This window comes from Emydura macquarii, unplaced genomic scaffold (genome assembly GCF_026122565.2).
Source record: "Emydura macquarii macquarii isolate MOO-44397 ecotype Brisbane River unplaced genomic scaffold, CSIRO-AGI_Emac_v2 contig_719, whole genome shotgun sequence".
Taxonomy (NCBI): domain Eukaryota; kingdom Metazoa; phylum Chordata; order Testudines; family Chelidae; genus Emydura; species Emydura macquarii.
In genome coordinates, this window is record NW_027130856.1 from 10,885,291 (window position 1) to 10,903,624 (window position 18,334).

Consider the following 18,334-nt stretch of genomic DNA (forward strand, 5'->3'; position numbering starts at 1 on the left):
TCTCTTACCCAAATTATCCAAACCATGACTATGGGAGAGAAGTATTCTTTTTTCATGGTTAGAACCTGAAATTCTAGCACACAATGAACTCTTTAAAATAAGGGCCAAAGATGGTCTCCCAGTACATTTCTCATATGTGTGTATGACAGAATCTAGTACTCATGGAAAGTCTTAGACTGACAGCCATCAAGGCTACAGTATTCTTTCCACAGAATAGGTATGGAATTGGCAGTAACAGCAAAAGTTTCTCAAATTCTCCCATTGATGTGTTTAAACCTTGAACTGGAAAATCTTTCTCTAGAGGTGAGAGGGTTCACTGTGTTTGGCTATCCTCTCCAGCCCTTGACTTCTTTGCTGAGAGTGCACAAAAGATGCCAGTCTGAAGTAGTGATTTATATGATGTAAGTATTTGTTTACTGGGAACTAGACTGAGTTCACCAAATTCATTTCACAAATAACACCAGACAGCAATCAGCGGGTATTGACTGACACTTGTTAAGAACTTGGCCTGGATTTGGACCAGTAACCTGGAGATACACCACCTTAACACTCTGATTAACTCTGCTAGTTTTTAAAGAAATGGACCATACAATCTAGAGTCTAGTGCTACTGATCTTTTCTTTCCTTACCAATAAGCCCACTAATATATAAAGATCTTTCCTTAGTTGCTAGGTTGCTTTAGTGAAATTAAATCACCTTTTCACTCCTGCTGTCGTGCGTGGTCACTAGGTGTGGGTTAAAGGCACAGATTTCTAGGCTGATTTTCAATAATTCGAGACTGATTCTAATAATTAATTGTTTTAGTTTTAGAGTTTTAGAGTGATATTCTCAGTGATCCTCAATGGCAGAGTGTTCTACAGTGATTTTTCTCTAAAGGAAAGGTTGAGTCCAGCCTCTTAGAGGTAGATATCTAGAGGTCTAATAGGTAGAATGTTATCAGAGCTGGGTCTCTCTTCTTCCTCTCTAAAAAGATTCCATATTTGCTATACGCTTGCTTAAAGCGTGTGAGCTATTGGTGGCCTCCACCAGAGAAAAGACTTGGATAAAGCACATTAAAATGGCCTTTAGTTTTGGTTGGGGAAAAAAACCTGAAGTATATTAACATGTATTATCAAATGCAACAAAAGAACCATCCAGAGGGCATACATTTACCCACAAAATACCATCTGCTTTTTAAAACCTGGGCAAATATAAATAGTGTGGCTGGAGCTCTGTTGGCACTGATCCTATCGCACCTTTTTGCTTCAGAAGCTATTATTACTGCTGACATTTTCAATTATTGTTAATAGTGACCTTTTCTCAATGCTCTTCAGCAGGAAGGCACTACATTGATGTAATCACCATTGTATTAATAGACTAATAATCAAGTAACTGTAATAATATTGTCACCACATAGGTTTTCTTTGATTATTTAATTGTAAAGGCGGTTCAGTACTAACCCCACTCAAGAAAACAGAGAAAGCAGTTTTTCATACAAGCTGAAAATAACCTGTCAGCTCAGCTAGTAGCCCCCTCACATATTGAGAAATATACTCAGACACTGTGGCATGCAGCAGTGTAGCATTTATATTCTATTTTATCTATCTATTTATCATGGGTATTTTTAGTGCTCCTATCAGCACAGGTTGAAGGGAGAGTAATATTGAAAGAGAAAGTAATTAAGGGACTAATACATATTGTGATTGAGGCTTCAGAGTGCAGCCAGTGACTTAAGCTTTAATACTCACATTTTGCTTTTTTAAATGAAAAAGAGTTATTCCATAGTGGATTCCTCAAGCTTGGATCATATTTCAATATACAAAATAAATGTGTATGAATAATAATTGAAAGGCACAGCAATTTAGAGACAGGGAAATCTTGGCAGCAACAGGAAATCTCTTCTTATTTTACTTTGGAAACTTTTTAGACCAGAGAGTTTATAATCTTACATTTTAACATAGCAGGGATTTCTTAGATTAATTCCTAGAGCAGATCTTTTAGAAAAACTTCCAAGGTTGATTTAAAAATTGTCAGTGATGGAGAATTCACCACAATGCTTGGTAAATTGTTCCAATGGGTCGTTACTCTCACTGGTAAAAATGTATGCCTTATTTCCAGTCTAAATTTGCCCAGCTTCAACTTCCAGCCATTGGATCACATTATACATCTTTGCTGCTAGGCTGAAGAGCCCACTATCAAATATTTATTCCCCATGTAGATACTTAGACTGTAATCTAATGCTTAACCTTCTCTCTGTTAAACTAAGTAGATTGAGCACTAGCAGTGGTGTCACCCGTGCCAAATACAGAGGTAAAATAACATCTCTACTCCTATTTGAGATTCCCTGTTTATGCATACAAGGATGTTTATGCATTAGCCCTTTTGGCCACAGCATCACACTGGGATCTCATGTTCAGCTGATTACCCACCATAATCCCCAGATCTTTTTCAGTCACCGCTTCCCAGGATAGAGACCACTCGGGAAAAAAAGGGGGGGGGGGGGACTTTCGGCGGGGTTTCGCCGCCGCGGCGGGGGGGGGACGGGGGACGACTTTCGGCGGCAGCGGGTCACCTGGGGGGAACAATGCCCTCCGCCGAAACCCTTCTGCTGTTTTCCCCTTTTTGGCGGCAGGGTTTCCCGGGGGTGGGTGGGAGGGCACTTCCAGCGGCGGATTCGGCGGCACGGTACGACTCGCGTACCACCCAGCCTTCTGTGAAGTACCACCGGTGGTACGCGTACCACCGGTTGAGAACCGCTGTCCTACGTTATTTGTTCCTACATGTATACACTTACCCATATTAAAACACACTGCTTGCTTGTGTGTAGCTTACCAAAAGATACTGCTTGCTCTGTGTCAGTGACCTGTCCTCTTCCTTATTTACCACTCCCCCAATGTTTGTGTCATCTGTGAACCTTATTGGTGATGATTTTATGTTTTCTTCAAGGTCTTTCATAAAAATGTTAAATAGACTAGGGATGAGAACTGATCCTTGCAGGATTCCACTAGAGAAACATCCATTCAGTGAGGATTCCCCATTTACAGTTACATTTGGAGATCTATCAGTTAGGCAGCTTTTAATCCATTTAATGTGTGGCATGTTAATTTTATATCATTCTAGTTTTTAATAAAAACGTCTAAACCTTTCCTTTCTTATGTTTCTTATTAAGAAAGGAGATCTATAATAAACCCAATAGAATTAAATTTTAGGACGTTCTGACCCACCTTTTGACCTGGCCGGTTTAGAAGGGATTGTTTTTGTCAGAACCCAGTAAGAGGAATGTGTTATGCATAAAGAGATTCAAATTCCAAATCTTTGCACTCAGGAGCTGCAGAGCTTCAAACAGCCCTTTCCAGTATTCCTTTGCTGATTGTATCCATGAAATGACTTTGGATATATTGAAATACTGGGTAACAAAAATATATGGGGGTAAAATAGACTAGGTGAAGAGAGAGGTTGCAAGAGGTGTAGTAAAAGGCCCTGTTGATTCCGCCCTTTAGCTAGTTGAGAAAGGGGGATTCTCCCTGAGCAGAGAGCGTAATCTGTATCACAGGCTTCTGCCCTTGTTGTAGAGAGTTTGAGGGAACCCAGCTGGGAGAAGAGAAAGGGATTATGCTTGGCTCATCCGACATAAATTCCTCCATCGGAAGGTTTTATAAAAACTATGAACTGTTCAAACCCCCAGAGCAAGTGATTTTTGACAGAGGACCAGGCCCATCGAGGGGGGAGAATCTGGCTGTTCCTTTTCACTTGCTGAATTCTGGGTGCAAGAAGCCCTTTGGCCTGTGTGATTTGGATTGACCATCTGAACTTCACAATGAGGGTTGTACTTTCTGTAATTGGCTTTGGTTTATTTGATCTGTCAGAGGCTCATTACTTGTAGCACATAAACTCTTCCGACACTCACTGTTGTAAATCATTGAGAAGCTAACTGTTTTTATGTTATTAATACATAAAGTCTTTGTATTGTGTTAGTGCAGGTTGCTATACACATAGCATACCTATCACAAAATCTTAGACGCAAAGGACTGAAAAGTTAAGCCATCTAAAAATGCATACCTATCTCTCCAGGTACTTATTGCTGTTGCATCAGGGCACCTCACAATCATTACTGGCTTCTAGCCTTACAAATGCCCCTGTGATGCAGGGAATTACTATCCCTATTTTACAGATGAGTAAATGAGGCACAGTGTAAATGACTTTCCCCACAACACAAAGGAAGCCAGTAGGTAAGCTAGGAATTGAACCCCTGTCTCCTGAGTTGGAGACCAGGGCCCTTTCCACTCGTAGACTGTCCTTCCTATCGGCTTTGCCTCTTCCCAGAGACATGTGCCTCACCACTGAGGCTCTATCTACATTAGGAGAAAAGATATATTTTTAACACACGTTAAATAACAAACAACGTTAAAATCCTGGTATAGACAAGGCAGCTGTAGTTTTAACACCCAGGGTTTACTTCAGCATGCTCACCCACCAGGATTTTATCACATTTGTTGACATATGATAAAAACACTCTTATTAATTTTCTTGTGAGGACAAAGCGCATAGGTGAACTCCAAACATCACACCACAACCTTAATTTTGCCAGGATGCCAGAAGTGCCCAATGGGGATGTCTGAAGGGGCAGGAATACCAGAAGTCCCTAATTGCCTCAGTCCACACTCATCAGACTCCTTCATCCTCTCTGTACAGTATGGGAACATTGTACTCATGCATGTATGGAGAAGCGGCTGGAGCAACATGGACTTTTGTCAAAGGTTCTTCATTATGCTACTCAGCCAGTTGAAGGGTGGGCCTCCTTAGCCAGCTGAATAGTTTCATGGTGAGCCTGGTTTTAAAGTGCTGGTGTCTAAACAAAATGTTGACAGTGTTTTATTTCATTAGGGCTTGGGGTAACTGCATCAACTTTTCACGTGTTTCGCTGAAAGTTTAGGTGGGAGGGGAATTGTTTTGCTGGAAAATGAAATGTATCTTTGATCCTGTAATGCATGAGCTGAATGAAGAGTCTGCTGGATATAATGCCTCTTCACTCTTCAAGAGTGATTTATTACCATCATTAGTATTAGTAGGTAGATGATATTTAAAATGAAACATGGTGCTTCTTAATGTTACAGCAAATAACAACAAAAATAAATTAGCAGTTAAATTAGCATATTGACTGGCTGGGTGAAGTATGTCTAGCATTCAACTCTGGTAATGAATAATTGAAATATCACATTTTTCAAGGAGCTTTGGAGGTCTTTGTAGACTTTTTACAGTAATCACGGTTGGATATGTTTTGTCCTACACTGGCTTTAGTAATTTGCTTTTCAGGACATAGGCTTTCAGGGTTAATTGCATCAGATGCCTCATTCTAATCAGCATCTAATAGTCAACTGTTATTAAAAGAGAATGTAAAGCATTATATAATTAGTTTTCCCCGTGCTCTTTATGCAAAATAGATCAAGCAAAATTACAAAGTGCATTTGAGTCATGTATCCATACTTATGGAGCTTTGCTGTTTCCATTTTTCACTCTTAACCTGTTCACTTTGTTGATCTTAATTTGGGCCTTCTCTGGGCCTTTCCACTTTTTTAAGAATGCTGATATGATACAACCTGACTCAGTGCCTCACTGTGCAATCACCATTCTGTTACGAATGGATCCACTTGCATAGTCCCACCATGCTTCCAAGTCAACTGGGTAGAGTCTAGGCACTGTTTTCTAGCTCTAGGTCTATGGAGCATGTTCCTGTGATTCAGATTTCTTGTCTGTCACCCTTCTTTGGGATGTGGGGTACTGGTGCCCTATGCCCAGAAATCAGCATCTGAGACTTCCTGAACCCCCCATTTACTTACACTTGTTCCCAGAGCTCCACCTAGACTGTGGGCACTCCAGGATTTTAGTTTAAACCCTTCTGGGATAACATGGCAAGAAGGTGAGAACCACTTAGCAAAGGAATTCCTTAACCACAGAAACTTTACTCTTAGAGCACTTAAGCCCTGAGATGCACCCTTCCCTCAGCTGATCTCAACCCTTCTGTGAATCCCAAATTTTTCATTGTTTCAGGCTAGGCAGAGTCCCTCCTGCCCCCTCTCTCCTGGAAGTCCTTGTTATGTGCAGTGATGGTTGGCTCCCTGCACAGAGCAGGACCCTGCTGTTAAGTAGACTCATCCCACCTCATCCTCATCTTGTGTGCCCTTGAATAGAAAATCAGTTATTCCACAGGGCTGGTAGTTGAAAGACAGCTGATGATTCCAGATTGCTGTTATGATGGCTCTTTGTGTTAGTCCTTCAATGAGGGCTCAAACACATTTCCTGGGTAGGACATCTGTCTAGAATGCATCAAAATAGGTTTGCCTTGGGCAAATTAAGATATGTTCAACACATAATACAAAATGGAGTTCATAATTTGATATACCCCACTCTGTCATATTGTGCATGCAGATTCCATCTGTTGTGTGTAAAGTGCTCTCAGTGTTTTCATCCCATTTCCTCAGCCTACAGGAGATACCAAGTTTAGGAGCATAGTTGAGCAGAGGTGTGTGTGTGTGTGTGTGTGTGTGTGTGTGTGTGTGTGTGAGTGAGAGAGCATTGTATGAGCTTTCCCTCACCAAGGGTTAATATCCCTCCAAACCCTTTCCCTTTCAGGGAAGGGACTCAGGATTTCACCTGCACTTAGGCTTTCACTCACTCTAGTTTAGAGCAGCCAACACCAGGTATCACTTAATCCATTTTGCTCCCTCTAACCAAGGAAATGTAGTAGTGATGATATTTGCACTCACTCTGCATCTGGGGAGGCAAGCAGAGTTGGGAATAGAGGGAATTTCCTTCAATGGTTAGATCATGTGCTGAGAGTTAGATGCCCAGTTCTCTTATTGACTCACTGTGAGGCTTTGGGCAAGTCAGTTTAATCTCTGGGACTTCACGTGCCCATCTGTGCATTTAAGGCAATATCTACCTCTCAGATATGCTGTGAAGCTTAATGTTTGTCAAGAGATTTGAGATCTGTGTGGAAGGCATGACCTAAGTTCAGAGTATAGCATTTTTGAGTGCATCCCTTCCCAATTCCTTATCTAGTTGTCAGGTTTGGTTGTCAGAAGGTGGAATAATTAGTGCACTGAAGATCTGGACTAAAAAATACTGGGGCCCTAGGCACAGCATGAGGTCACTACACTGAGATTCTCCACCTGCACTGTGGCCCCTACTTGGAATAACCATGGCCTGGGCAGAATCGGGGAGACCCCTTCTCTTCTTCCAGGAACAGCAGCAGGGGCCTCTCTGAAGGGAAGCAACCGGGATGGTAGCTGGACTCCCACCACTGAGAATGGTGTCAATGGGGGGCAGAGAGGGGTGGGGGACAGTACTTACCCCAGCAGTTAGGATCTATTTTCATGAGTGGGTGGACTGGGACTGCTTTTGCAACCACATACAGAGTCCTCTGTTTGGGTGTTGATGGCAGAGTCCATCAGAACCATGGCTCTGGGAGTTAAAACCCCACTGAAATAAGAATGGGGAAGTTCACCTGTGTCACAGCTATTGTTCCAGGCTGTCTGCAGAATGAGGCAGTGAGGCAGGCATTGCTGCATTGGCACACTCATCCGCATTGGCAAGGTTTCCTCTGCACCATATAGGTTAGAATCTTACTTTTATTTTTTTTTAAATGACAGCAGATAGTCTGATATAATCATGTGACTCTGATATAATCAGACTCTCATGTGACTCTGATATAATCATGTGACTCCAGGAGCTGGGGCCTTATGGTGTCAATGCCTAAATCCAGCCCTGCTGCATTCCACCTCTTCCTGTTTCCTTACCTGCTGAAAGCAATACTTATCTGATTACCAGCTTCAGATTACCTCAAATAGAGTGGCTTGGGAGGACTTCTGAATTTCAGGTCTACCTTTTGGTAGCGTGTTATACTATCAACTAGGTCACTGTGCCGGTCTCAGCATACTCTAATTTGTGATGGCACCTTAACAGATGAGCAGAATATGAGGCACTTCATATTATTGTCAGGAACAAGGAAGATACAATCCTTTGTAGAGCCGGGAGAGGAGAAGTGGGCCCAGTGTTATTCTGCAAGTGGATGTTTAGTGAGAGGAGCTGTCTGACAAGGCTGTTTCCATGTTCTTGATTTTCTGTACTGCCCCATTTAGAAACCTAAGATCAACCAAATGTCTGTGTCTCACTGAGGATTTAATAGCCTGAGAAGTCTGTACTCTGTACCAATTATCCACAGTTTGAAAACTGTATTGATTTTACCTTTCTGTTGTGTTTTTAGGCTGCCTGTTTGAGGATGACCTTTGCAAACCTTTTGAGAACTGCATAAACGGTAAGTCTGAGTGATTTGTTTCACTGACCTTTCTGTCCTCTGTATAATTACATGTATGATCAGCTTAATAAGGAAAAACTAAATTATGAGTGAAGTAGTCTATATTAGACTGCTGATAAGTAGTTGTTAAGGTGCGTTAAATGGATATTTTTTATTCCTCTTGGCTTTAAATGATATAATGACTAAGAAACTTTCCTGAAAATAATTAGAAATAAAATTAGATACATTGAAATAAAAATATCTTAGCTTTTCAAACCGTAAGAGTTCAGCTTGAATGTGGCAGTTTCATCAGTCGAAGTTTTACGTTTTTTGGCCTAGAATGTTAAGTAATTATCAGTCTTTGTTTTTTCAAGACAAGTTCCTCACACAACAAAAAGGAGGGCTCAAAAGGAATCTTTCTCCCTCTGCTCATGCTGCTACCATTTTTTTTTCTTAAAAATAAACTGCTTCCTCCTCATTTTGCTTGAGCTCACCCTACAGCTGCATTAAGCAGGTTCCTTCTCTCCCTCCTACCTTCCCTGCAGTGAGACAGGAAAACAGACGCAACACTGTCAGTGAGTGGTTGCAGATCAAAGTCCACTAGAGTGGTAACAGCAACCACTTTGGTCTCATTCCAGGATTGTTAATGTGCTGTATGAAATCACTGCTGTCCTAAGGGAGCAGTATCTTTACAGGGATGCCTCTTAATATTTTTATTACTGTAAAATGGTACAATACATAGATTCATAAATATAGCTTACTTACAGAGTATAATACATAGGATTTTTGTCTTCATGAATGAGTGTCACAAAATAGAGTGAGAGATCTCTTGTCTGTTTTAAGCATTCAATCAGATCAGTCAATACTCTTTATCTTTTTAATATAACACAGCCCGTAGGCCCTGATACAGGAAGGAGACTTATGCATGTGTCTAAGGCTATGCCTATACAACCCCTTATATAGGTATAACTTATGTCGCTCAGGGGTGTGAATAAACTACTCTCCCCAAGTGACATAAATTACACCGACCTAAGCGCTGGTGTGGACAGTGCTATGTCGATGGGAGAATTTCTCCCGCCAACATAGCTACTGTTGCTCGTTGGAGGTGGATTAATTATGTTGATGGGAGAGCTTTCTCCCATCGGCATAGAGCGGCTACATTGGAGGTTTTACAGTGGTGCAGCTGCACAGTAAAGCTGAGCCGCTGTAAGCTCTCTAGTGTAGACATGGCCTAACTTTAAGCACATGAAGTACTCCCATTGAAGTCAGTGGTGACTGCTCATGTGCTTGAAGTTAAGGCATGTGCTTAAATACCTTGCTGAATCAGGTCCTTTTACACTTCGGGAAGGGAACAAGAGAGAGAGATGGAAAAAATAAGATAAAATAAATACAGAGAAAGTAGGGATGAGAAAATTCCCCAACTTCCCTCAAGGTTAATTCTTTAGTAAACTTCCTATCTTACCTGGTCTTTTGTGGCAATTAAAATAATCTGCAAAAGAACAGCATGTGGTCAGATTTCTGTGCCTGATCCAGAGCATAGCTCCACAGTTTTGTACAGTGTTGGCTTTTCAAGCATATCTTACACTTCATTTTTATCCAGTGACTAGATGGAGTTTTCCAAATGAGTATTACCTTTAATTGGGTAGTGAGATTGTTGACTATTACATCTAGCAAAGAGAGTCTACCGCACGCAATAGATTTATGCAAAAAGGAACACAGTTTTAACTGCACTCATGTCTTCATTTAAAAAAAAAGTGCAGTAAAATTGCAAATGTGTCTGTATCTATAGTGCCTTATTTCCTTTCTATGCCCAATGTAGTGACTAATGGTGAGATTTTGAAAAGCACTAACTTTGGCTGCATTAAAGTCCGTGGGAGTTTTACCTTGGTTTCAGTGGGAGCAGAGTTAGGTCAACCACGCTCTTTTGAAAATCCTATTCTTCTTTTTCCATTTTCTTATTTTAGCCAAAGTCAATAAAAATAGGTCAGTGATGATTAAGCACCTCACTCATTGGTGTTCACCAATGACTGATTTTAATTTTAAAAAATGTGCAGGGACATCATCAGTTTGTTTAGAACCACTGCAATGTATGTCTCATTTTGCCCTAATCTGGATGAATAGTCTCTAAATTATAAATGTCTGTGCAACAAATGAAATGCCACCTTTGCTGAGAAATTCATAAAACAACTTTAGCAGCAATATTTTTGAGGGACCTACACAAATGTTTTCAACTGATGCACCCTTGTCTGGATTCAGTTAATAAATGGTATTCACAGAATTGTGCTGATGTCATCAATAATGCTTGTGGGGAAGTAAACCAAGCTATTAAGTAAAATTGGAATCAAAGCAAAAAAAGGCAAAAAGAAGTCAACTTATTTTTAAAACATAAGGAAAATCATCAAAGTTTGTAAAAGAGCAGGATCAAAGTCATTAAGGAAATTAATGTTATTTTCAAGGTTTCAAGGCTCTGAAGAGGATGGATATTGGAAATTTCAAGTAAAACAGGAATTGGGCAAATTAAAAATAAAATATATTAGGCAATGCCTCTTGTTATATTTAATGGAAAACATGAGGATTTACTTATTTTTGAGCATGTCCCTCTCCCCCAAGCTGTTTTTTGGACAACTGTGTTTTTCTGCAAATTGTGCACTACAGTGGTACCCAGAGCACTGAGAGCTGCAAAATTTAAATTCTCCCTTTCCCCCCACCCCAAAAAAATAAAAACTTGGTTAGTTTTTCAACACAAGTGGATTTTTTTCTAAAAATGAAATACCTGCAAGTTTGTAACAAATATTCCCCTGTATTAAACAAAAGGAGAATTAAAAATATCCTTGTATTGTTAAAAAATAACAATTGGATTACAAGATCTGGTGGAAAATAGCTGAGGGGAGAGACGTCCATTCATCACATCACATACATCTGTTAGGCCATATGTCACTTTTCAGTGCAGGAGCTAATATACATTTGTCTGTGTAGCAATCAGTGTTATATATTGCATAAAGGCCATTTTTGGCCTCAATGCTGAGTTCCCATTTACATTTGCTTAGGGGCTCCTGCAGCACTCAAGCTGTATTCATTTTCTTCCAGAAACCTTTTATCAGTTTTCCTGAACTGGACTTACTCAACAAGAGGTTAAAAAGAAGTGTTTGCCTTAATGGTATGAGGATTAGCCAAGGAAGAAGACTTTGAGTGTGCTTTCTGGATTTTTCATTGAGAGGCAGGATTTGGGGTAAAAAGGTTTAGCTGCTGTTTGATTTCACATCCTGCAAGTCAGTTCAGTGCCTCAGTTTCCTTATCTATAGAATGGGGATAAGATACTTACCACATTTGTAAAGGGCTTTGAGATCTATGGATGAAAAACTCTATGTAAGAGCTAGATGGTATTATTATTTATAGGCACTAATAGAAAACTGAAGAAAATTATTTGAAATTCTGTAAAGCTGGAGAACGGATGTTCCCACATAAGCATCTGAGTTGTTACATGAAGAAAGAAGCAGATGGATAAACATCTTGAGGCTAAGAGACGTTGGAGTAAGCACAGTAAATGGATAGCAAGGCGAATAAGATCAGGAATTGGAGGTAGTTGAATAGAGGGTGTATGTGTGTGCGCATGTGAGAGATAGAGTGAATCTTCAGGAAGGAGATTTCAGAGGAACATTGAAAGCAAATTCAATATATATCTGTTCAGAAATTTTCCTGTAGCTGTGTATTTTAAGTTCTTCTAATCCCAGTTTTTTGATTGGATATTTGGAAAATGACATGTTCTATTTTGCATTGCAGGTAAGTAAAGCAGTTATTCAACACATCAATTTGCTGCTGCTGTGCAGTTATCAAATTACAAGATTTAAAGCAAAAGTTTAGAGGCTGATAGAAAACAGCAACCAAGCAGGTCCTGTCCTTTTTTATAAAATAACACCATGTGCTGTATACTGGTGTTGAGGTAAACCGCATAAGGTGCAGACAAGGCTGCTAGTTTGAAAATAGCCACCCCCAGCTTTCTGTGTTCCTCTCTAGTATTCGAGTTGCCCATATAGCGCACTGGCATTATTTCCTCTAGCTAATATTCAGGTCATTTGTGTCAGTCGCAGTATATTTCTGTTTTCATATCCTTAGATGCCACAATGTCTTCACTTCCCACCAAGGGAGCATTTATAAAGCTAGGAGAGTTTTATTAATGGAAGATGCAGTTGTGACAAACCTCCTTGCAGCGTGAAACCATAACAGGGATTGTGCAGATAAGATCTGATTGCAGAAAATAGCTCTGTGAGGCGAACCAAAAAAGTTAATTAACTATAGTGGCTGGCACACTGTATCATTAAGTCAAGCCTCATTGACAGCAACTAAACCTCTCACAGGAAGACATGGTCTAATGTCTGAAATAGTGTTTGTAGATGCTGTGTCCCTGAAAGCCTGTATAAACAATTAAACACAGCTGAATCAATATTGCTTATATATATGCAAGCTGCACTTGTTAGGGGGGACTTAGATTAGTACAATATATTGAAGTCTTCCAAGCATGACAACTTAGAGTCATGAGCCTTTCCAAGTTTGGATGTCTCCAAATAGTTTAGAATATTAATGTCTTTTTTTTCCAAAGCTGCAGGGCTTCCATGAATATTTTGGGATGTTGGCGATTGTGTTGATGACAAGCCATAAATGGTAAACATGTGCTACAGAGGATAAGGGAGTAAAGTAAGGATCCCTGAAGCAGTTTCTTGTGCTTACTGTGTTGTGCTTGAGGTTTTCCTGATCATCAGCTAATAGGATGGCATTGTGGAGGGAGAAGCACCTCAACATTGTTTAGCTAACAGATGTCTACAGCTATCTCTGTATTGACAAGCATTACTATTAGAAAAGGTACAGATTTTTTGTAGAATGACTGTATAAATTTGTGTATGAGTTTTTCAAAGCTTCTTAGGAATCATCCGTGTTTGTAAAATCCAAATTCAAGCTTCTATTGAAATACTTCAAATAGCACTGGTACATGCTTTGATCTTACAGGACAACATTTTTCATCAAGTATGTCAGAATGCTTTCCTGATATAAATGAAGTTTAGCACTAGCTCAGGAAGTAGGGAGTTCTCAAAAGTAAATCTGATGTTGAGATTTTCAATGTAACTTTCAGAACAAAAGTACACATAGTTTAGAATAAGTATCCAAACGAAGCCATTTACGTATGGAGGTTCTCCCGTAATCACTTGTGATCCACAGAGATCAGGAGGCAGTCTTACCTGAGTTCAAATAATTTTGAATGTTCTTTGAGTAAACAGGATGTGGGGCAGACTTGTCAGAATACAACATTAAATTCAGGAAAGGGGCACCTTGTGTGTCTACTGTTATCTCTGAAAATTAATTTTGATCACACATTAGTTTGGTAAAATCTAAAGGATAATTAGCAGTTACATAGTGCTTGAGATCTTCAACTTAACTTTGGGCCAGATTTTCAAAACTGGTCTCTGAATGTTGGATGCCTAACTTTAGACCTAGGTGTCTGATTGGCTGGTCATTCTAGAAGGTTCTTCTTCAGTTGTTCCAAAGCACCATCTGCTCTATTTACAGGGCCCTCTGTTCTCTCTTACTGAGTTATACAAGGTCAGTTTTGTCATTATTGCTGGTCAGAATGTATGTGAAGACTTTCAGAGAACTGATAAAATGGTTTTATCTCATTTATCCTCAGTATGCTATGCTAAAATGTTTGGATTTTAACGTTGGGGTAACTAATGTTCATGAGCTATCCCCAGGTAAAAACACAGTGAACTAAAACTAAAGTATTTAGTTTTACCATGAGGTAAATTAGGTGAAATCAGCACTATACCTCCACTTTTGGTTGACCTCAGAGCGCTTACCTGACTGTAAAACTCAGGTGGCTTGTCTTCATTGTGTTTTTACTTGGAGATAGCTCACACCCATTAGTTATCCTAGGTTAAAAAAATAACACTCCATTTTTAGCAATGCAGATAAAGCCTGTGTCTCTTCCAAACAGGAAGTTTGTTTCTTGGTGCTATTTCAGTGACTGGCTGAAACTGACTAGATGCAAGACAGTGATGTCACTAGTGGGGTAGAAATTCAGGAATCATCTTTGATCACAAGCTGAAAGAGGAAACCCAGTTTTAATGGTGTTCCTAAAATATTTGAAAATTATGATCTTAAAGAGAGGCCCTCTGTGACATCTAGCATATGATATATTTTATTTGGAATTACTTTGGAGAATCACGCATAGCTGTAACTGTTGCAGAACACAACAGCATGATGACTATTGATGGACCTTCACCCATGCTCCAGGAGCTGCACTGACTGCCCACTATGCAGCAGCAAGTGAGATTAAAGGAGTATGCAAAGCTGTAAATAACATAGCATTTGTCACTCTTAATTTTCCTCTATATCCCCATGTCTTGTCCTAGTGATTAAACTTGACATGTTTGAAACTACTGCCAAACACTCCACAGTGTTATTTCAAGTGGACGGGAGGCAGAGCCTGCTCTGTCAAGGGCACATGCAAAATACAATTGTGATATAATTCCAGGAGGTTTCATTTCCTTCTGAGTTTTGTTTTTTACATGGAACGTATAGTCTGTCTTGGTAAATTATGAGTTGGGTGGGACAGTGTTTTGGTGAGTGGAATGGTGCGTCATTTATTGTGTCTTTTGATTATGTGTGTTTAAAGGAGTCTTGGTTTTGGTTCAGTACTGGCTTTATATTAGGCCTTTGGTTTTTAAGGGTTTTAAAAACATTTTTATTAGTTGTCCAGTGACTTTTCAACATAGGGCATCACAAAATAAAAATGTGGAATTATTTAGTACCTCTCCTCCTCCTCTTCCCCTTCCCACTCCTCCCCCATCCCCAACTAATTCTAGGTCTTTTCCTGGTCGGAATTTGCCAGGGATTGTGGTATTGTGATGTAGATGAGCACCCAAGACTGAGCCTAGCAATTTTAGTGTCATTTTAGATTAGGACAGAATTTCAAATGTTTTAAAGTGCACTATTCTGCTAGAACTACGACTGCCTAAGCACTAGACGTTAAGTGTTTTTTGGGTGGCTATGAGACGCTCACTTTCAGAAGTGTACGTCATTTTGATACTAGAGCAGTGTTTCTCAATTGGTGTTGGAACACTGTTCGGGTTCCGCGAGAAAGTGACATCGCGCCGCCAAAAAAAGGGAAGATGTCCCGGATTTTTCGGCGGAGGGTATCGAGTATGAGTGTAATTTCCCCGCGGAGCCTAAAGGGTTCCGCGGGGAAATTTAACTGAGAAACGCTGACCTAGTTGCTTGTATATAATTTGCTTATTTCGACATTTTTTTTGGCCCCATATGTAAAAATACCGTTAAGAGTTTGGGGGGTTCCGCAATTATTTATCGAGTTCAAAAGGGTTCCGTGGCCAAATTTAATTGAGAAACACTGTACTAGAGGATAACATGTGATTCTCTTGTACTTGCTACTTTCTAGAATCCATGCTAGCTGGGTAACTTAGAAAAGCCCTGTAAGGTATGAAATAGATATAATTTAAAATATTTTGGAAATACTAGGTTTGTTAATAGTTTTAATGTACTAGTGTGTGTTTACCGCTTACACTAATTACTTCTGTGTGGGATGAAAAAGTTCACTCAGCACGTTACTCAGCAGCCTTTGCCAAGATTGATATACAGAGCTGTTTTCAATTTTATTGTTGTTTTATTACACTTAAAGAACAAACAAACAAAAATAAACCTTAATGTGACATCTGGGAGGCTGTGAAAAAGTACAGGCAGTTTGGAAAGGAGATTAGGGAGTCTCAATAAAATTTGTGCCTGATGAATCATGAAACACAGGAGTCTGAAAAGGACAATGTGGTCTAAAGAGACAGAACAGAACACCAAAGAATAATGTGCTGGCAGTGATGTGGAAAGACTGAGGGAACACTGATTTGTAGTATTACTGAAATAAGATAGATGTACTATAGAACCTTCACGTCACCTCCTTCTCCATCTGACTTTGGCATCAGGAAATGTTGTAGCTTACCTCTTAAACCTGAATAAGGTGTTCAGTTTCTTTAACTTTGGGTGAATTGAACAGTTTGCAATTTTCTTCTTTACAGAATTGTTTGCACTTCAAGGATCTGGTTAAATGTCAATGTGTGGGCAGAGTTGGCAACGGGCCAACAGGCAACAGGCCTGGCTTACAGACAGCCCCCAACCTGAAGCAAATACTCACCAGCAACCATACACCCTACAAAAAATCCAATCCAGGAACCTATCCCTGCAACAAACCCCGTTGCCAACTCTGCCCACACATCGACTCTAGTGACAGCATCACTGGTCCTAACCACATCAATCATACCATAAGGGGCTCATTCACCTGCACATCCACTAATGTTATATATGCCATCATGTGCCAGCAATGCCCCTCTGCCAGGTACATTGGCCAAACTGGACTATCACTACGCAAAAGGATAAATGGACATAAATCAGACATAAAAAATAATAACATCCATAAACCAGTCGGAGAACACTTCAATCTCCCAGGGCACTCTGTTGCTGACCTGAAAGTTTCTCCAAAAAAACTTCAGAAACAGACTTGAAAGAGAAACTGCTGAGTTAGAAATTATCTGTGAACTTGACACATTCAAACTGGGTTTAAACAGGGATTTGGAACGGCTCTCTCATTACAAGAAGTAATTTGCTCTGATGACCCATTCTCACCTCCTACTCAATGGTTGTCATCAAGCCTCAAGTACCTGGCTTCCCCATTGTTATCTATGCCCTTGGATATGTAAATGTTGCCTTCTATATATTTTCTATATTTCCTATTTTGCTGTATCATTTCTACCAACTGCATCTGAGGAAGTGAGCTGAGGCTCACGAAAGCTTATGCCTACTGAAATTAAAATTGTTAGTCTTTAAAGTGCTACAGGACTCTCCTTGTTTTTGCTGTATACAGACTAACACGGCTACCCCTCTGGAACAATTCCATCAAAGGGAAGTGAGTTCCAATTCACTCACCTTCCTCCCAACTCCCTTGTGATAGATGTGGTACATCACAGATCTAAAAATCACAGTCTAAATCTACCCCAGGCGATAGACAACCGATGCTAGGGCACAAAGTATACTCCTCGGCAACTTTACAATTTATAGTGGCTAATTATAATGCCCTATTAGCCAAATATGACCATGATAATTATGGGAAGATCAACGAACTGAAACAATACTTACCCGAAGACAAGCAGACACAATTGAAGTCACTGGTAGACGAGGGCCAGCTGATCGCACAAACAGCTCTGCAGGCAGCACTCGACATAGCAGACACGGCAGCTCACATGAAAGTGACAGCCGTTGCTATACTCTGCGCCTCCTGGCTCCAGTCTTTTGGCATTCCGAGACACCTTCAAATGAAGGTGGAAGATTTACCGTTTGATAAGGATGAACTGTTCTCTGCCAAAACTGATGATACCTTACACTCCATGAAAGACTCCAGGACAGCCCTCAGAACCTTGGGGATATATACCCATCGTTCAAACCTAGAAGGTATCAACCATACCAGAGGAGGGATTTCTCTTCCAACTGGCAAAAAAGGCCATATGATAGTTAAAGGAGAAGCAGAGATCACAGAGGAGAAGACAACTGTCCAGCAATTCCAACTCCTCTCAATCAACTCAACCCAAAAGAGTCATTTTGAGGGCTTGGTTGAGGTCTGAGACACACCCCACTAGCAGGAACATCAACCATTTTTGGACGCCAATTACACCCCTTTTTCACCAAGTGGACAGACATTACCACAGACAGATGGTCCCCAGAAATCATCAACAAGGGCTATGCCATCCCTTTCATATCCATACCACCCACCCACCCTCCCCTTCCCTCTTCAGGGACCCCTCCCACGAGTAACTGCTGCAGCAGGAGGTGCTCCATTTACTACAATTGGGAGTGATAGAGAAGGTCCCACCTCAATACAGGGGCAGAGGATTCTACTCCCGGTATTTCCTTACGCAGAAGAAGAATGGGGGGTGGAGACCAATTCTAGATCTCAGAGCACTCAACAAGTTCATTTGGGTCCAAAAATTCAAAATGGTTACTTTAGCAACAATAATT

General features: G+C 40.3%; 1 protein-coding gene across 1 annotated transcript in view; it reads left to right on the forward strand.

The window, feature by feature from the left end:
- LOC137149239 (receptor-type tyrosine-protein phosphatase N2-like) overlaps positions 1-18,334 on the forward strand; it is a 336,692-nt gene that overhangs the window by 101,862 nt on the left and 216,496 nt on the right. The window contains exon 2 of the mRNA XM_067542701.1: positions 8,243-8,293. Within this exon, the coding sequence (XP_067398802.1) occupies positions 8,243-8,293 (51 nt within the window). The remainder of the gene's footprint in view (positions 1-8,242; positions 8,294-18,334) is intronic.